Below are 21,687 nucleotides of genomic sequence, written 5' to 3' on the forward strand. Positions count from 1 at the left end.
CTGTTTGATATCACAGGCAAAGCATTCAGCCTTTTACCATTAGCTATGCTGTTTTTGTAGATGCCTTCAATCAGGTTGAGGATGTTTCTTTCTGTTTCCGATTTGATGAGAATTTTTATCAGGAGTGGATGTCAAATGCCTTTTTTTTCTATTGATATTATATACTTTTTCTATTTTAGTTAATCTGATAAGTTATATTGATGTTTGAATTTGTACCAACTTTTTATTTCTGATATAAACCCCACTTATTAATGGTGAAATATGCTTATGGTGAAGTTAGACTCAATTTACTGAAATATTTAGACTTTTTACATCTGTGTTCATGTGTGATATTGGCCGTTAGTTTCTTAATTTGTAATGTCTGATTTTGGTATCAAGGTAACACTGCCCTAATAGGATGTATTAGGATGTATTCCCTCCTCTTCTGTTTTTCGGAAGAGTTTGTGAAGAACTGATGTTTTCTTTAAATACTTGGTAGAGTTTAGCAGTAAAGTCTTCTGGGCCCAGGTTTTTCTTTGTGGGTAGTTTTTTATTTTTTATTTTTTGATTACTTTTCTGGCTATTTACTTTTAACTTATTTGTATGCCCATGTTTAAGGTGCGTTTCCTGTAGGAAGCATATAATTGAGTCTTTTGTGACACTTCCACCTCCCTTTAAGGAAAAACTTGTCCGCAAGCTTATCAGATGATTTTCTCTCAGTTTCTGTTGACTAGGATTGTGTCCGGGGCGTGGGCCTAAACCAGTCATAGGCAAAGGGGAACAATGAAAATACCATGATTGGCTTAGCTGAGTGCCTCTCAAGATGTGGTCTCCAGACCGGTAATATTAGCATCACCTGGAAGCTGCTTAGAAATCCAGATTCTTTGACCCTATGCATCAAACTTTTAAGGGGTGTGGTTTAGCAATTTGTCTTAACAAGATGTTTAAGTAATTTTGAGGCATGAGACATTGAGAATAACTAGCCTGGACTAACCTATACTTGTGAGTAGGGAGAAGTACCGTGTACTGGGCAGTTTAGGCTATGTTGCAAGGAAGTGGAAGGGATTATTACCTACATAGGTAGGTGATAATCTTGCCATAGTAGGACTGAGCTGGGGCCCAAGAATATGATTTTTAACTATATATACTCTTGATGGAGTCACAGCTGTGCAACACACTCTAAGGAAAAAAAATAATATATTGGACTTACAATTAAATCCATTGAGATCTATATTTTAGAGTCCTTATCTGTAACTGGAGTGAACAAACTGTCTCAAGGGCAAATCAGAGCTGTTGCATGTTTTGTATGGTGGGTAAGATACGGTTTTATGTTTTTAAATGATGAAAAAAATACAAAGAATGTGAAAACTATGGGAAATTCAACTTTCAATGTCTATAAATCAATTTTAAAGGAACACAGCCACGTTTATTCGCTTACATATTGTCTAGGATGCCTTTGGACTGGAATGGCAGGGCTGAGTAGTTGTGACAGAGATCATGTGGCTTACAAAGCCTGAAATATTTACTTGCCGGTCCTTTACAGAAAACATTTGGCAATCCCTGATCTATAAGAATAATTTACTGAAGAATAATACATTCCCCAACCATCTTGTATAACTGATAAATTACTCTAATAGGTGAACGTTTTGTCTAGAACAGTGAAAGTATGAATAATGAAGTATGTTATTTCAAGAATATGTGCTTATTAGAATTGTGGTAGCTTTGTTGGAAAGAAGATTACTTTAGATTTGTAATTAATGTAAGCTTATAGTAGTAAGTTGTCATGTATTAGAGCCAGCAGTTTTGGGGAGGTAATTCACCCTCCCCCCTTTTTTAGTTAACTGCTGTTTATTCCTCAAGATAAACCTTTCTGTATAGCCCTATCACTGAAAATATTCTAAAATCTACCTTAACATGGCATATTAATGAGAGAAGCTTTTTTATAACTTGCAGTGCCTCCGGGTAGTCATTTTGAATACTACCCATTACTGTGTAATTGTGTAGGTGCTGAAAGTGAAGTCTTCGTAAAACATATCTTTTAAAGCTCTTTGTTTGGCTTTAATGAAAAAGAAGCATATACCGAGGTTAGTATAGATTTGAGACAGGAGAAATATGTGATTATGTAAGGGTTCAAAGAATCAAGTGACTGGCTTTTACGAGTGTTTAGACTTATTTTTAAAAAATACACATAAGATTTGCCTTGTTTGTCACATCATGTTTACCTTCATTAGCCCAAGTTTACAAAAGATTCTGTTGCCAAAGAGAAAGATGAAAATGTTCATTTCTTGACATGTCAATAGAGATAGTAAGATCATGATAGTGCCTTTTTAGGGCTAGTTTAGTTAAAAAAAAAAAAAAAAAAAAGCCCTTGATCTCTGATGCTGAAACACACAGTTAGGGGGAAAATTGTTAGACCTTTTTTTGGAAGTTCTCACCAGGCTACAGGAAGTGTCATATTCTATTTGGGGATATTTGCCTGTTAAAAACTATTTCTGATACTTTGAAGTCATCAAATATGAGTTCTGTTTCTATGGAAATTGTTAAATACATGTTGCTTTCCCCAGAGAGAGGTACTCTCTGTATACCTATATCATACCTATAATGTAGATTTCTTTTTTTAAGGTTATACATTGGCTCTTCAAAGACGTTCACCTCATCAGAGAAATCCCTGACTCCTTTGCAGTGGTGTAGACATGTCCTAGATAACCCAACTCCTGAGATGGAAGCAGCGAGACGTTCCCTGTGCTTTAGACTGGAGCAAGGTAATTGTGAGTGTGTGCATTTACATTCTCCAACTCTTGTCACTCTCAGTGCTGCTTTTGTTGCTGGTTTTGGAATAAACATTTCAATTGAAAATTCTTACCCTGAGGTGCAGCTGTTGCATGCAATTTGCTTCACATGTATTACACATCAAGCTTTCTCAATGTAGGATGTGTTTAGTTTTGTGCTTGATTTTAGCCATATTTTTAGTTTGCTTTAGTTCATATTGCAATGTAGGAACACACAAATTTATTTCTTTTTTTTTTCTGTTTGCAAATATACCAGTCAAAAAAATTGTCAGTTATCAGAGCTCTGGGGTCAGTAACAAGGTTGTGTGGCTGGCTTCTAAGGCAGAAAACAGGGTTTCATGGGGATCTGAGTACTGACCTTACTGAGTGTCTTTAACATTTAGTTGGATGTATAACTGAAAGTGCTAACCTTTAAAAACTAAGAAATCTTCATATTGTCTGTAACATTAATTAACTTATGGAGCCTAACAGAAGTTTAAATTTAAAAAAAGGGCAGTTGGAAAAACAGCAAAAATGAATGAGTGGTACTCAGTTCCTTGCTATTTGATGCAGGGAACTACTTGAAGCTGTAATTATGTAGGCTTTTGGCTTGTCTCTTAACCTCTGGGCATCTGTTTCATCCTCTGGGAACACTGTTTCTATTCCATGGACCACCTGCATCCAAATCATACATGAGCTTCAAAGTACAGATTCCGGAGCCTCCAGATTAAAGAATCATACTGTTTGAGGGTAGGGTCAGGGGAGTCTGCATTGAGAAGTTCACCAGTGTGATTCTCATGTACACTGATATTTGAGAACGCTGCCCATGAAGCTCTTTGAGGATAATGAATAACATGTTTGGACATAAGACAAAGCATTATAGATAATGCTTCAAGAGCTCTTAATTCTATGACATTCATTACCTTTACATTCTTGACATCCTTCATCTTATTCAGTGTAACTGAACTCATCTTTAGAGGTGAGAAATACGAAGTTTAGAGAAGTTCCCAGGGTTACAAGGCAGAATGATACTCAGGGACAGAGTCAGAGCCAGGGTCTCTCTGAAACCAGAGTCTCCATACTTAATTAGTATTCTGTACTGCCGTATTGGCATGGTCATAAGTAAATATCAACAGAAATCTGTTTTAAATACTCGGAAGGTGGGATGAAAGAATGTATTTTATTAACATTTTAACTGAAATGAAACAGGTGACTTAATAATGGAAAGTTGAAGAGCAGTGTAGGGACAAAGGCATGTTAGGGTTAAAACTTTGGTGATAGATGCTCATCTAACAGAGCAGCCATCTCAGAGTCGGAGGCTGTAGTATTCATTCTGTTCCCATTTACCTAAGTGACTCTAAGAAAACTAATACGGTTTGGCTCTGTGTTCCCAGCCAAATCTCACCTCCATTTGTAATCCTCACATGTAGAGGGAGGCACCTGGTGGGAGGTGACTGGATCATGGGGGCGGTTTCCCCCATGCTGTTCTCATGATAGGGAGTTCTCATGAGAGCTGATGGTGTTAAGTGTGGCACTTCCTCGCTCTTTCACTTTCTCTCTCTCCTGCCACCATGTAAGGATGTGCCTTGCTTCCCCTTTACCTTCCACTATGATTGCAAGTTTTCTGAGGCCTCCCCAGCCATGGGGAACTGTGAATCAATTAAGCCTCCTTTCTTTATAAATTACCCAGTCTCAGGTAGTATCTTTGTAGCAGTGTGAGAACAGACTAATACACAAACCATTAAATCCCTTTGGATTAACTCTTTGAAGGGTTATATAGACCATTCCTAAGCCTTCTTACTTAATCCTTGACTCAGTGACTTATATCTACATTTTAACATACAAATTTGGCTCAATAATTTGAAGTAAAATTCAAATTGAATTCAGAATTAGTCCTTTATCTCAGGGGTCAACAAACTTTTTTTTGAAAGGAGATAGATAGTCAATATTTTAGATTTTGTGGGCTACATAATCTCTGTCATGACTGTTCAACTTAGCCATGCCCAGAAAACAATGATCAATGCAGAAATTAATGAATGAGGATGTATTCCAATATAACTTTATTTACAAGCACTGACATTTGAATTTTGTGTGGTTTTTCACATGTCACAAAATGTATATATTTTTCCCAATTATTAAAAAAATATGAAAACATTTCTTAGCTGGTGAATTATTACAAAAGCAGGAGTGGGCTGGATTTGGGGTACTCTCGGCCACAGTTTACCCACTCCGGCATTAAGTCATTTGCATACTAGATAGATTTACATACATATAAGCATTATGTCATTTGCACACTAGATACATTTACATATAAGGTTAGGTTTTTTTTTTCTTTTCTAAAAAGTAATCCTAATTGGTGGTTGCTATTGAGATATTAGACTAAGTGCTTCATTATCCGATTTTCCTTTCATTGATGTGGAGCTCAGGCAGAATCGTGAGGTCATGAGGATATGAACTGGCATACTGCAGTTTTGTTCGTGATGTAATTTATTTAAACTTCCTGTAAAAGTTTAGAGAACGAGTTTTTCAAAACCAAAATTAGTCTTTTACTTAATTTGTATATAAACTCAAAACTTCTTTTGCTGTGACACTAAATGTTTTTATTCCAGAGATCCATAATCCATAATCCTGTTGAGATAAGAAGTAACCAATTAGGTTGTTTACTGGAGAAAATTCTTTTTTAAAAAATTCAACTTATATTTTATAAAATATAGTTTAAAAAATAGTCTTACAACTGTTATAAGACAAATATCAAATTGCTGCCCCAATCTCTCATGCCCTTTTTATTTCCCAGATGGACTTAAGAAAAGCTATTTGTTTTGGTTTTACTGTTTACCTCTCTTTTTAAATTCCATGTTTATATGGCCATTGCTTTGAATTTTTTCATTTTAAACATTATCCATTGGCTTTTGACTTTGGATGGTGAAGATTTAATTCTTTTACACCTCACTTCTATATTTTTTCTCTGCATGTCCTTTCTATGTAACCTTTTACTACCTTTAGGGGACATCAGTATATATTATGATAGAAAGTTATATTCAAGCCATGCAATATTTTATCATTTCTTTTTCCATCTAACTTTTTTGTTTTTGAGACAGATTCTTGCTCTGTGCCCAGGCTGGAGTGCAGTGGTGTAATCTCAGCACACTGCAACATCTGCCTCCTGGGTTCAAGGGATTCTCTGGCCTCAGCCTCCTGAGTAGCTGGGATTACAGGTACACGCAACCACGCCTGGCTAATTTTTGTATTTTTTAATAGAGATGTGGTTTCACCATGTTGGCCAGGCTGGTCTTGAATGCCTGATCTCAGGTAATCCACCTACCTTGGCCTCCCAAAGTGCTGAGATTACAGGCATGAGCCACTGTGCCCAGCCCATCTAACATTTTTTTCAGAATTAATTGGAAAAAGACGCCTAGTTTTGTTGTTGTTGCTGTTATAATTTATAAGACAGGGTCCTTGTCATTAATTTATCCCCAAACTCTCTTGATGAACCATCCGCAGTATGAGACACATAAATCCAAGAATTTTGTTTTGTTACTGTTCCTTCAGGCAGCGCCCTATTCTCTTACTCTACTTGGAACTAGTCATCTTTAGCCTCTGAAGAGCCATCATGGTGGGACTTTCTTTTGCTTATCCTGGGAATTTCTCTGGCCCCTCTTCAGTGCTATATTACCTGCTTCTGAGATACAAGTACTTTCCTTTCTATTCCATTAAAAGAAAGGAATATTTCTGCATTTGCTTTTTTGGGAGAGTAGAGGGAAAAAGGATATGTGGCAGGTAAATTTTGAGAACCTCCTGTGTTTCAAAACATCTTTATTCCTACTTTCACTCTTATGCAGGATTGTTATTTGGGTTAGGTATAGAATTCTAGGTTAAAAACCATTTCCCACAGAGTTTAGAAGGCATTATTCCATTATATTTTAGCTTCGGGGTTGCTGTTGAAGTTCAGCACCGTTCTTATTTCTGATTCTTATTTGTGACCTTTCTACCTAAAATAACATGAATATTTTAGAATATTGTCTTTTATTCTTGGTATTCTGAAATTTCATTTATTTTGTGTGTGCTATAAACTTTAGTTCTGCAAAATTTCTTGCATTATTTCTTTGTATTCGTAGCCCTCTGCCCTTGTTTTCTCTATTCTTTCTAGATACTTCTGTGGGTCAGAATCGCCTGGATTGATGTTCAAATTTTATATTTTTCTCTCTGGCTTTCTATTCTTGATTTTGTTGCTGTTGTTCTACTTTCTTGGAGATTAAAAAAAAAACACACATCTTCTAAACTCTACTGCTGCATATTGAGTGACTTCTATGTACCAGGTACCATTGTAGGTGATGGAGATGCATCAGTGAACAGCACAGATATTAAGTCTCTGCCCTCATTGAGCTCACCTTCTGGTATTCAGATTTTCACTTAGTCCTCCAGATCTGTGAGGTATTTTTATTTGTGTTTGTAAAATCTAGTGGCTTTCTATTTCAGTTTATTCAGGTAATGAAGCCTGTCTTTGATAAAAGTAGGAGAGGAGCAGTTGCCTGAGCAGGCGGGGTGGGGAGCTGGAGGGTTTAGGTGCTTTCCTATAGATTTTCAGTCACCTGGTTTTTTTCACTTCACCACAAAACTCCCTACCCTCTGTGGTACTTCGCACCTACGATTCCAGAACCTTGCTAGGTCCTTATTAGTTTCTTTTTGCTGTAAGGTCATAGAACAGAGGATGTCAAAACCCAAGTCTCTTTCCGCTTTTCATTTCTAAGATGTTGTGACCATCCCGAGTGTGATAATTGTCTCCTGTCCCGTTCAGTCTTCCTATGGCTTTATAAGAGTTTGAGTTTAACTCTTACTGTAGTGTGGTTTTATAAGAGAATAGGGAGGAATTCATAGTTAATCCCCCATATTGAAGAATACTTACTGGCTTCCAATTAAGGGGGTCCTTTGTCAATGATGGTTAATTGACAGATATCAAAAATTATGGTTTTGACCCACACTTTATTCACAACATAAAGATTTAATTGGAATAATGCGAGCTTTCCATATTTTTGGTTTCAATAATTCTCTAATAAAGCATTTTTCTTTTTTTTATTATACTTTAAGTTTTAGGGTACATGTGCACGATGGGCAGGTTTGTTACATATGTATACATGTGCCATGTTGGTGTGCTGCACCCAGTAACTCGTCATTTTATTTTTCTTTTTGCTTAGACTTAATTTCTCCCTTGGGCAGTCCGCATTTTTGAGTAACAGATATTACTGAGTGTTTTCTTTGAGACTAGAGTTGTTTCTTTTCATTTGAATATAAATTGCCCAAGGGAATGGACTTTGTTTTGTTGAGCACCAGTTCTCTAATTCCTAGAAGGGTACCTGACACAAAATAGATGCTGTTGCTAAAGTAAATGAATTTTTTTTGAGCCCAATGTAACTATTACTACTGTTTCAGTTTTGGTGTTGAATAATTTAAGATGGGTCGGGGTCCTTGCAACATTTTCCTTATTAGCCACCTCTTATATTCAGGGCATAGACTAGCATCAGTTGAAGTATCAGCTTGCAGTATTGCTTTCCCATTCACAAGTATGTTTACTCTAAAACAGTCAGTTTCTACTTATCTTACACACTTTGTTGCAAAGTGATTAATTGAAGTCCTTAGGAGTTATACATCTCCCTCTGTATACACAGAAATTAAAGACACTTCACTAAGAAATTCACAGCCATGAGTAGGAGTGATGAGAGGTGAACAAAGGGTAAAGCTACCCTCTCCTTTTCACCCTCTTCCTCTCTGCATTATGCTTTTGTCTCTCATACTCTTAACTCTTTCATTGACAGATAGCTAAAAGTTCCTTAATGTGAGCCTGGAGCTTCAGATGAGATGCTGCTTATGTAATATTTGAGCAAATATTTTCGAAACTTCGTTCCTCTTTTTTGACCTTGATGTTTTGAAAAGAAAATTCTTCAAAAAGTAAAGATTAATTCCTTTGTAGGAAATGTGGAGAGGGGCATAGTTGTGAGGAGCCAGAATGTTTCTGGTGGGCAGAGCTGGTCTTAAACCCGCTTCTACCTTATTTCCTCTTTACCCTAGGCCGTTAGCCCAGGCTGTTTTCTTGGCTGCAAGTTAGCCACGGTGGTAAGTTAGCCGTCCCTCCTTGTTTATGGAGTAAGCATCCCCAGGAAGCCATATGAGTAAGGGTTTGTCAAGGTTGGTTTCTGTGGTCCATCTGGTCCATTTCTCCCAAGATTGTCTCTAACTGCACAATTGCTAATGAGCTTATTTGTACTGTAACTTCTTGCAGGGCCCAGGCCTATTTCTCTTCTTGCTGCCTACATTTGTGATTTCATAGATTCCTCAAAAAGCTTTCATGATGTATCTGACAACTTTTGACCCTGGACCTAGATAACAAAACTTGCTAAGTTATGAGAGAATGTATGGGACACAGTTGAGCTTTGTCTTGAGATTGTGAGAACAAGCTTATTAGAATTCTGCCCTTCTGCAGAAAGTTTTTTTTTCTGAAGAAAATGAAGGAAAGGGATTTTTATAAGATTTAATTTTGTAGGGAGACAGCACCTGCATTATCACTGTTTTTAAAATATTGCTAAAAAATACGTTGTCTTCACAACCACAATTTTGCAAATGGTTAAATATTTTTTAAAAGATATAATAAGATAGTTATTTTTAGTGCATATAGTATATTCCTACAGATGACTAATATGTATCTAATACCCCTAATTCTTATAGGGAATATTAATTGACTTGGATCTAAGACACTTTTTTTTTTTTTTTTTTTTTTTTTTTAAAGACAGGGTCTTACTCTATTGCCTAGGCTGGAGTGCAGTGACGCAACCATGGCTCACTGCAGCCTTGACCTCCCTGGGCTCAGGTGACCCTCCCACCTTAGCTTCCCAAGTAGCTGGGACTGCAGATGTGTGCCACCATACCTGGCAAATTTTTTGCAGGGGCAGGATTTTGCCATGTTGCCCAGGCTGATATTGAACTCCTGGGCTCAAGCAATCTGCCCACCTTGGCCTCCCTGTGCTGGGATTATAGGCATGAGCCACTGTGCTTGTCCCTAAGAAACTTTTTATTATAAATTGTAAAACTTATTATCCTCTTTTCCAAGCTGATCTTTTAATATTCAGATTTTACAATTTATAAAGTCTTATGTATCATGTAGTCAGCACAGTCAAGTTACTTAAGTTTTCTCAGCCTCTTTTACATTTGTATTTATTTTGTAGTGTTGTTATAAGGAAATAGATATTTGTAAATTAGATGAGATAATGGCTCAAATATTAGGTGTCTCCCCCTTATATTTGAATAGTGTAAATGACTTTTTTGGATAATTTACAGAAAGTAATGTTAAAAGTGAAATAACATTGCTGGAAATTAAAATCTCCTGGCATCTCTAAATCTGCAGTCTGTTGGTATAAAGTTAACTAATAAAGCCTAGAATAGAATAATCTCTCTCTTTTTTCCCCCAGAACACTGGCCACTTATTTGAGTATGCAGTCTTCAACAAAGCTCAGTATCTTGGTTGGTTTTCCTCTTTTGAAGATGGTCCTAACGATGTTTGCTTTCTATTTTGAGGCACCCTGTTTTATGAACTTCTTTTTATTTAGTTGTTAATATATGTGACTTTTTCCAAATAGATTAAGCATCTGAAGATGGAGGTCTATACCTAAAATTGTTTTTTGAATTGCCAGTGCTTAATAAATTTTTCAGCATGTTTTAAGTACTGAATTTTTTTTTTTTTGTGATTGACTAATTTGAGTATGTTTAAATTTTTTAAGTTGGGCAAAAAAAAAACAAAACAATTTTCATTGAACATTTGGTGTTGTAAATGGCATCCCACTAGCCAAGCCAAAAAAAAAAAAAAACAAAAACCCTCAAAAAACCAAAACAGAGTGGTGTTCATTAAAGTGTTAGTTCTGAGCGTGGGGGTTTCAGTCTGTTTTGTTCATTGCTGTGACCCTTTCTGTGCCTGGAATAACTCCCATCGCACTGTAGGTGTTGTATGCTAGTTGTTGAAGGAGTGAATATGGTGGAAGTTTTCACCTTAATAGTTATGCCTCATCCCTGCTCCACTGTGATTGAGACGGTTGTCCTTATTTCTAGGGCCTTGCCTAGTAAGTGGGGACATTTAGCAGATTTCACAGGGCTATTTTAGAAAGATTTCTGGAAATATTGGATGTGAAATTACTTCAGAAATGTGGAGTACTACATATACAGAAACATTCCTAATGTACAGATTTTCATTTAGAAATTGAACATAAAATACAGGGAATCCTCTTTGCCTGGCTACTTATACTTCATAGAAAACTAAGTGTGTTTTTGGCAGAGGGTGGGTATCTGTTTTCTCTACCTACAAATATAGATATTTGTTAGGGATCTTACACTGAAAAATTTTGTAAGTGTAGTTTATTCAACATAGAAAATCCACAACAATCTCTTTAGTTGGTTGTTTTTATTTTATTTTTTATTAGATCTATGTGTATTCCATTTCTAACTCGCCCATCTTTCTAACCCCCTCTACCCCTTTAGAATAAAAATAACAAAACTGCATAGAACTTTCATGGGTAGGATTAACTCACTTGATATCCTAAATTGAAATAAGGCTAATCTAGGGTCTTTGGTAAATTCATGCATGAGGCTGGGATGTTAAATAACCAAATAATGATCAAAGGCTTATCTAAGTAATTTGAAACACCCAAAATGTGGCTCAGTTAATTTGGGGCCAGTTAATAAAAGCTTATCTTGGCTTAAGGTACTTGAATGTCTATAACTATTGAATCAGGACAGGTCACATTTGAGCAGAGTAGGTGTACTTTTCACAGATAGTGGAGGCCTACACAATTGTATCCTTGGCTCATGTTTCGCTATGACCATCTGTCATTTCCTCTGGGATTAGATACTAAGGAAATGTGAATAGAAATTACCCCATTCATTGAGTTTTTCTTTTATCTTCATATGGTGCCAGTTCCCAATCTTATTTTAGTTGTTATAAAGGAGTGTTAATGTCCAAATTTAGCCGATGAAGAAGAAAGTTGTAGACTAATCCACAGTTCTGCGAGTGACCCTTTCTTTTGTTAAAATCCACACAGATTGAACTGAGACATTAAGCTTATCAAATGTCTGTCTTCTGGAACCTGTCCAGTCTCTCCTTGCTTGGCCCAAGATGTTATCTCCACTAGCTCATATTTCTAGTCTCGAGATGCTCTGTCAAACTTGGAACACAAAATTAAAACTTAGTCTGTGAGGTTCATTTTGGGTAAGCTTTGTAAAGAATTTCTTTTCTCACTGGAAAAACAATCTGGAATCATATTGGAATTTTTGTGCAGAGACAGGGTCTCCTGATACATGCTATCATTCCTGTGTGCTGAAAATGGAAAATGCATTGTCATAGCTGTGGGATTTCATCACATCTTTATGTTGCTTTGCTCTTATGTTCAGAATAGCCCCAGTGCATTTACTTCAGTATTGGCAATGATTTAGTACAGTAACAGATAATAAGGGATTGTGCTTCTATGAAATTTGCAGTTTCAGTCCATTATACCCTACAACCTGATATGTGTTTGCCAAATTTCCTTAAGTAATCCTTTTTTCTTTTGCTAATTTGTACTTGTGTTTCCATGTGTTTTTTTTTTCTTTGGTTTCACTTTGCATTTCTACCATGATTCGAAAAGTGTTTTTCAAAATAAACAATAATGGTTGTTCTGGTGAATTTATTATTGACATGCTATTTTGTTACCTATCTCCACCAAGGAAAAAATAAAACAATAGAGATTCTCCCAAAGTAGTTGTCTACTGCTTTCATACTACTGTGACGGTTGATTAAATTTGACTCTATGGTAGTGAAATTCTTTTTTTTTTTTTTTGGTAGGTGTTGGTACCTGTTTCTTGGGACCTCTACAGAATAGTCAGGTTTAAAGCAAGACTTTCTAGACTCTCTTTTCTGAAACACTGGGGCTTGATCAGATGATTACAATACATGAAATGTGTTGAGTACTTATTAGGTACAGTCAGTGCTAAATACAGAGTGCAGTGGCAAGCAAGATGAGCTCGGCGCCTGGCCTTGGGAACATGCATTCTGGTGCAAAAAACAGATGACAAGATAGCAGTTCTTTGTTCTTCCTGTCCCATAAAAGAAGCATAATGATGCGAATGGCAGCCTGACCCAGGGGTATGATCAGAAAATGATTTCCCAAAGACGTGAGGCATCAGCTGGGACCGGAGAGTCAGTGGGAGTTAAGCCAATAACTCTGTGTGTGTGTGTGTGTGTCCGTGTGTCCATCTGTTCGTCCATCCAACGGGAGGAGGAGGTGAGGAAGAGTGTCCCAGGCCTTTTCTGTCACTGGGATAAGCCATAACTCAAAGAAGAGTCTTTCAGTCTCAGAGACATTGGAGAGGAAGGATAGCAATAGCATGTGGAAAGGCCCTGCAGTGGGACATAATGTGAGGAAACGGCAGGCTGTTGTGGTTGGGGTGTAATGGAGGGAAATGACTCTAAATGAAACTAGAAACTAGACATGTGTGCAACGTCTTCAGGGCAGTTAAAGATTCTGGATTTTATCTTAAAATGGTTGAAAAACCTTTGAATAATTTTTAGTAAAGGAGTGATGTAACTGAACAGCTAAGCTACAGGATATTACCTGAATTGTCTTAGAAGGCAGAGCCTTTTTTGGAAATCTGGTGAACTGTGGAGAGTGAAATAGTGGTTTTAGAAATTCTTTGGAACATGGGTAAGGTTAGGCTTTAGCAATTTTTAAGGGAGAGTCTTAGATAAACTTGGGAATGTTTTCTTCTTTTTCATTAATATCCCAAATTTCTTGTGTGACTAATGTGAGAAATGGTAGATGAAAATGTGGCCAAGTTCTCGTGACACTTAATTTACTTTGGAAACATAAGGGTTTGATTTGTTGATGTTCTCAATTATTTATAATATTTGGGAGCTTTAAACTTCTATATAGTAATAAGTTTCATATATTTGAGTTTTGGAGCTCTTGTCAATTTGTGAGTTTAATTTTTTTCTACTGTCATAGTTGTAAGGTTGTATTTCAAGAAACAGTGTATTTAAATTTACTAGTCTTTTGAAATGCAGATTTGCTGTCATCGGGTGTGTCCTGTACTTGTGTATATGTATTTGCATATGCATGCTCAGTCTGGTCTTCCATTTTTATAGTATTTTCAGATAAATGAAGTTGGATCAGTAAAAGGATACCTGCTGGGAAAACAAGCAATGAAATCATAAGTTTTTTGGTCATTTTTAATTTCTTAGACGTATTGAAGGAAGAATGGACAGGGCTAAGAACCAAGCTGCTTCTCTGAAAGTTGGCCAAAGGAATCTACCAAAATGGGATGGAAAATATGAGAGAAGTGAGGGGACAGAAGAAGACAGACCCAGAACCTCTCATGTTTTAACAGGAGTTCTAGAAGCAGGAACGTACTGAACAAAGGAAATAATCAGTAAATAATAGAAGAAAATTTCTTTGACAGATCCTCAGGATGAATTAAGATAGATGAAAAAAAGCCGTGCACCTAGATCTCCTGGTTATTGAATTTCGGATTTTCCAGAATTAAAGATAAACTATTCCTTCATTTGAACATTGGGAGTTTATCTATAGTATAACAAATTTCAGACATTTTATAAGTAATATTGGATGCTAGATAAAAAATTAATATTGTCTTTAAAGTTTTAAGGAAGAAAGTTATTTTCAAACTATAATCCTGTACTGAAGCAAATAAGTGTAGGAGCAAAAGAAACTTTTGCTTATGCAAAGTCTGGATTTTATCTTAAAATGGTTGAAAGTTTTACCCTTTGTGCACCCTATTTTAACAGTGGGAAATGTACAAGGAAAAAAGATCACATGAGATCTAGAAAACAGTAGCCTCGGAGATGACCTAGGAGAAGCTGAGAAAGATGAAGATGAAATAAGACAGTGATTGACTCTCAGGCTTGTGATGTTCTTCACCTGGTGGTTGTGTTCTAGAGCAGAAAAATTACTTTCTTTACCTTGGTCCTGTCGTATCTAGTGATCACCTTATAGCTATCCCAATCACAGCTATAAAACAGAATGAAAATCCAGTAAACCTTGACAGTGTAAAAATAGAACTGTCAAATCTGGAGATGGATACGGAGAAGGTGCATATATACTAAATAACCTTTCATGGTGGGAAATCAGATACCAACAAGGCAATGATTGGATTTTCTATTGTCTATTTAAAGTTATATACTAATTCTGTAATTATATTGAAATTATGAAAAACAAAGTGGAAAGTGGGCCTGGGTGGGGAAGGAAAAGAGACTCCTGTTTTAGGCCTTTAATGTATATTTTAGTGTTGTTTTGTGTGCACGTATTTTAATAAAATCATGAATGGGTTAGTTTTAGGGCCAAAGATAGTTTTCCCTTGGTCAGAACTCTGAATTTGTATATTTACTTTCTATTGTCTCTTAAGATTAGTGGGTCAGAGGCCTTTTCTGTTACTGGGATAAGCCATAACTCAAAGAAGAGTCTTTTAGTATCAGAGACACTGGGGAGGAAGGATTATACAAATTCTCTTCTCATCACTCTTCCATTCAATAACTGACAGTGCTTTCTAAAAGCTTGGTTTTGCCACCACACTTTACCCAGTCATAGGCGTGAAGACTCTTAGTAAAAATCTAGTCTGTCCTTTCAGAGGGAGGGCCCTCTGTTTTCAGCATGAGATTATTTAGCCTATTTCTTCATGTAATTAGATTCTGTAACATATTGCTTACCTTACCTCATGATTTCAGTGTAGAACCTGTAAGTTATTCTAGCTGGTTGTCAGCTTGCATTGTGGCTGTAGTCTAAATTGGAAGCAGCCGTCTGTAATCTGTTTGACAACATCTCATCGTTGCCAAATTATTAGATCAGTCTTCTTCTTTGTTCTTTTAAGATTAAATTATTAAGTTTGATTTTAACTATAGCAGACACACAGACCTAAAGGGAAAATGGCTTCTATAAAAGGGAATTTTTAAACATGCCTTTGAAGTGTAATTACTACTACATTTTTTTTTTAAATCTCCACTATTAATTGCAGATGGGAAGTCAGAAGATGACTTGTGAAGTTGTAGCGGTCACTCTGGTCCTGGATAATACTGGATTTGATCTCGTGTGCTTAAAGCTGTTGTCTTATCTTCAGTTTTGACCAATGATTAAGTGGAAACAAGTTGATAGTCAAGATAACTTCCCCTTTCTGACCTTTATGTTTCAGCTCTACTTTGAGACTGTTGTCCTGGTTAAAGAAGTCCCGTAGAAGGATCCAATAATAGTTATGAGGGAAGAGCATTAGATGTGTGATCGTGCAGTGGGTTAAGATCTGAGAAGTAGATAAGGTCTAATCCTTTAATTATGATTAGATGCCTTATCCATTAAGATTATGTTTCCTATTAAAACCTAAGAAACACTTGACCTTTTAAACTTAATGTCAAGAATAATTATAAAACTCTGATTTCCGTGGAATAAATGTTATTCAGTAGTACTCCTTATGCAACATGGTGGAATTTGTAACTCTCATTCAACAAATATTTATGAAACATTTACCTGCCAATTGTCAGGAGTATACAACTGCTTTGTTACTTTTGAACTAAATATATTTTAAAGCTTAATCCTAATATCAAAAGTGATTTTCTTCATTAACTCTGCATATTAATTACATATGAACTAATGAACTCTTGCATTGGGTATTTCTTAAAGATGGTATATAAATCATGTTTTAAAAATATTACATTTTTAGTAAAATTGGAAATTTAAAGATTGAGTATCTGTAGTATCCTGGGATCATAGGTACTCATACATATATATGATGGTTAATGATTTTTAAGTTATTACATTCATTGTCATAGTTTGAATGAATGGGAACTGCAGGAAAAGATACAAACTAACTTTCTGATAAGTTTTTCATAGCTAAATTTGAAGACTGTGAGACTTGGGTATAATGACTAACTTACTTTGATTGAATCGTCCCTAAGACTACCAATTAGGTGCATTTAGTAGTTCTTCAACCCTTCTTATGTAAATACACTGACAAATACATTACAGTTGAATTCTCTGTATTTCATGCATGTCTGGGAAGGAGTACTGTGAACATCTGCTTCAAAGTAGTAGGACTTCCTAGACCCCATATGCTTGTTTATCAGGTCGTCAAGCACTGTGGAGAAACTAATGCTACTCAAGTTTACCCAATAAAAAATATTGGATCAGATAAGCTGCAAGCCATATGTTACTGCTCCAGAAGGGTTGCTCAGGTTGGAGCCAAGTCAGCAGCACTTACCTACTGTGAACTTACAGCCTTTCCAGAAAGCTTGTATCTCAGTCTGTGCAGACAGAGTTTATGAGAGTGAACCAGTAAATTGCTGTCTTCACCTTGGTTTTTGAATTCTTTTGTTAAAGTTTAGTGTAAACATTTGAGCGCATCTGTGTGCCAAGGATTTCTATAGGCTCTAAATACGTAAAGATATAATATCACCTAAGAAGTTTATACCTGAGAGGATGGTTTATGGAAATGGAGATTTTCCTGCCCTGGTGGTTTATGGGTTTGGGTCAGAATGCTGTGTTCTGGGTAAAACTTCCTGCCAATTTAAGGGAGAATAAAAAATACTTAAAGGAGCTGATGTTTCCTTTACCTTCACTGATCTTAGGCCATTCGGTAACTGGTATTTATAAAGGACTAGAAGTTGGATTCCTCTGTTTGGCTTGGAACTGAGGCTTGCATGCCTGTTGTATAAAGAAAGAAAAAAGCAGGATTTGCTTCACTTACTTTTTCCTTATTTTCCAGAACTCTGGTAATGAACATCATTAAGAGTCAAGATAAATAAGTAAGAACTGTTGACCTATCCTGACCAAGCTTTTGAAGGTCAGACAGTTCAGTTTTACTTCTGAGTTGGTAACAACTGAGCAAAGACTAAGTCGCCATAGTTGTCTAGGTAGATACAGCGTAAGAAGCCGGCCCATTGTTTTGAGAAGACTAGGTTACACTTCTTTAGAATCAGGAAAAGTGAAAAGTAGAAAACTCCTACAGAATCTTTTCTCCTACCTAGCTTCTAGAACATTTTCTTTCAGAATGTAGAATGTTGGCTGGGCGGTGGCTCACACTTGTAATCCCAGCACTTTTGGAGGCTGAGGCGGATGGATCACCTGAGGTCAGGAGTTTGAGACCAGCCTGACCAATATGGTGAAACCCCCTCTCTACTAAAAATACATAAAACAGCCAGGCGTAGTGGCACATGTCTGTAGTCCCAGCTACTCAGGAGGCTGAGACAGGAGAATTGCTTGAACCTGGGAGGTGGAGGTTTCAGTGAGCTGAGATCGTGCCACTGCACTCCAGCCTGGGTGTCAGAGTGAGACTCAGTCTCAAAATAAAATAAAAATAAATAAATAAATAAATAAAAAAGAATGTAGAATGTTTTTGCTACAACTTGCTATAACATTTCATTAAAAAAAGTATTACCATTTGTGAATGCTTGCTGCAGGCTTTCATCCTGTACCCATGAAAAGCCTGTTTATTTCTTCCTACAAACATAACTTTTTTTCATATGAGAACACTGCAACATTTAAGATGTTATGATTTGCTCCAAATTTCAAAGCTAGTATGTGGCAGGATGAAGACTGGAACTCGGGCATCTGAATTTTTACTGAAGTGTCCTTTCAGTCTTTTCTTGGTCTTTATTACAGTATGTTATGGAAAACTGTAGTGAAGAAGTATCCTGTCAGCCATCACTGCTGTGTCTCAACACCTGATGCTATGGTTCCAGCCCTGCACGTTTTTCTGAGTGACTATTATAAAACTGGTAATATATGTTAGCCCGGGGTTGACACACTATGGCCATATCTGTTTTTCTGCCTGTTCTGTATGGCCTAAGAGCATTTAAAATGTAAAATGTTAAATGCCTTTTATGTTTTTTAATGGTTGAAAAAAACAAGAATATTTCATAACCCATGAATATTAAATTCAATTCTCAGTGTATATAAATTAAGTGTATCTATGCTTCTATAAAACATTTTCATTTCAGTTTTTTCAATAGCTGCTTTCATACCATAATGTCAGCATTGAGCTGGTGTGACAGAAACCCTATGGCCAGCAAAATATCAGCTGGCCCTTTACAGAAAATATTTGACCACTGTTAGTCTGTGGCTGTGCTCTCATTTTGGATACAGCCTTCCAGACCCCATCTAACTCTTCTTCTCAGGACCTTCCCTGTGGTTTCTAAAATCTCCAGTGGAAGATTATCTTCAGTCACTGGGGTGGTTTTTTTTTTTCCTCTTAATTATGGTAAATTCCTCTTAATTATGGTAAATTTGTTTATTTTGACAACAATATGACTCTCACACAGCCACTCTCAACCTGAACCTGTAAGACATAAATACCCTTTACAGAATGATAAGGCAGGCACACGCTAACATTTTCAATCTCAGCTCTTGTGTTGAGATTAGAATTGTTCCAGAGATATGCTTTTCAGACTGACCCAGGCAGTCACTTTCATGGTTAACCATTTTCCTTGTTTCCAGTAGTGGCCATCCTAGCCTTTTACTACATGAGGTTCTTTATTCCAGCCTCTGGAATAAATATTCTCAGCATATTTATTGCCTGTAACTTACAGATTAAAAAGCCTTAAACTCACCTTCCTCTCCCTCATTCTCTGTATTCTGTCTTTACCTCCCTGTTTCAGAGGAAGTGAGAACCCTCCCTTTCCAAGGCTGTTCCCCCTAGCTAATCTCTGTCCCATTCCTCTCATCTCCAGGAACTTTTTTCCATGCTTTTCTTTTTCCTTAGACTCTTCTCTTGTCTGTTATTTCTAATCTCCAAGTCTCCTTGATCCTAAAAGCCATCCTCCCTTGAGCCTTATACTCCTCAAGCTACAGCCCCCCTCTTTTTTTAAACAACAACAACAACAACAAAACAACAACAAAAACATTTATAGCCAAATCTCTCTTCAAAGACTTTTTCCTCACCTTATATCTGCCTGACCTGCTAACACTGATTTTTCCTTATGTCTTCTGCTGAATCTGCTCTCATCAGTGGCCTGGTTGTTCTAGCCAGTAGCCTCTTTTTAGTCCTTATCCTACATGCCCTCCCTGAGTAGTTGCCACTATTAACTATTAGCTCCCATGTTGAAACTCTTCTGCATTAGTCTTTTTTTTTTTTTGGTTGGGACTGGACGCATCTTTGAGCCTCTGGAATTCTCCTCCCCAAATGATCTTTCTCAGTTTCCTTTACTCATTCTCCATCTGTCTACTCTAAATTGTTCCTTCCAGTCCCTTCTCTTTTCCTTGTGTATTTTCTCCTTGGGTGATTTCAATCATGCTTCATCTAACACCTATTTGTTGATGTACCCTGAATCTGTTTGTCTCTCTAGCCCTCTTCCCTGAACTCCAACTCCATACTGGACACAAGCACATAGGCATTTCCAGTAACCATCTTGAGTTCAACTAATTTTTTTTTTTAATCTAAACATGAGTATCTCATGCTCTCCATGTGCGATGGCATCAGTGTCTTAAGAACTAAAGCATTAGCTTCGGTCTCTTTTTTTCCCACTCCCTATATTCATTGGGTTGCCAGATAGCTGCACTTCAGCTCAAATGTGGCTCATTGAACCTATTCTCACCAAATTTTCTGCTTGTGCTTTTGTTCAGGATCTCATCATGTCTCACCAGGTCTATTTACAAGCCTCTTAACTGGTCTCCCAGACATCAGTCTCCATGCCCATTTAGTTCATCATTTCTATGGCTACTTATGTCATCTTCATAAAATGTAATCTGATTATGTCTTTCACCTTCTCACAGTCAAAACACTAACTGTTCATTAAAGTGTAAACTGTTCATTAATGTGTATAGATATGAGACAGTGCAAAACCCAAACCTACCAACCTCTCCAGCCCTAACTCTTCTCTTATACCCTATGCTTTAGTCCAAACGTTTGCCATTCCCTGATTGTACACTGCTCTTTCATGTGTTCTTGGTTTCATAGGCATTACTTCTATTTAGAATGGTATCATATCCTGTGAGATAAGCTCCTCAACCTTCAAGGGCCACATTAAACATAATGTCTCCCGAAGTGTTTAGATTCCCCCAGAAAGTTAATCATTGCTTTTACTTTGCTCTGAGTGTACTCCTTATGGTGCTTTTACTGCACTTACAATATGACATCATATTCCACCTTACTTGCCTGTTTTCTGTAGTAGCTGGTCTTTAGAAACTGGAGTGGGAAGGAGAGGAGAACAGTCACCATATCTTATTCATGTCAGCACCTGGGGCATCTGATATGCTATAGCCACAATAGTTAGTGCCTATTCAAATGAATAGAGAAATGAATTTTTAAAAGTGGGTGGGAGTATAGGGGCCAGGCAGACTTCTTGGAATGACTGTGGAGCAGGGAAATGCCACATGCTGTGTGTATCTGTGGAAGATATTTAGGTAACTGCTTGGAGACTGACCTTTGAAGTTTTTTAGTATCTGTTGCCAAATGTTGATTAAAGGAATGACTCTAGATGTTGTAAACGTTGGGCATCTGAATCATTCTGGAGCACTACACACACACACACACACACACACACACATATACACATACATATATACACATATATACATATACATATATATACACATATATACATATACATATATATACACATATATACATATACATATATATATATTTTTTCTCATGTACACGGCATTACTTATGAAGATTTAAATAAAAAGTTGGCCAGTTCCACAAGGCAGAACCTGGGTTAGGGAATGAGGGAGAATATAAATTTGGCTAGATGGGAAGACAGCCATGAGCATGGATACAAAACCATGACTTATTTAGAAAATAGGCTGTGAATTTTAGTGAAACAGACCTAAAGTTTGCTGCTAATGAGTTTTTATTGGGTTTGCTAGGTATTAAGCCTAGCTATTAAGCCCAGCATGCATTAAGTATTTTTCCTAATGCTGTCCCTCCTCCT

General features: G+C 36.8%; 1 protein-coding gene across 4 annotated transcripts in view; it reads left to right on the forward strand.

Moving 5' to 3' along the window:
* The window catches only part of SLAIN1 (SLAIN motif family member 1), a 66,851-nt gene that overhangs the window by 19,206 nt on the left and 25,958 nt on the right, over window positions 1-21,687 (forward strand). For all 4 annotated transcript variants that reach the window (XM_008950563.5, XM_014347467.4, XM_034936817.2 and 1 more), the window contains exon 2: window positions 2,602-2,741. In XM_008950563.5, the coding sequence (XP_008948811.2) occupies window positions 2,602-2,741 (140 nt within the window). The remainder of the gene's footprint in view (window positions 1-2,601; window positions 2,742-21,687) is intronic.

The sequence above is a fragment of the Pan paniscus genome, chromosome 14 (assembly GCF_029289425.2).
Source record: "Pan paniscus chromosome 14, NHGRI_mPanPan1-v2.0_pri, whole genome shotgun sequence".
NCBI classification, from domain to species: domain Eukaryota; kingdom Metazoa; phylum Chordata; class Mammalia; order Primates; family Hominidae; genus Pan; species Pan paniscus.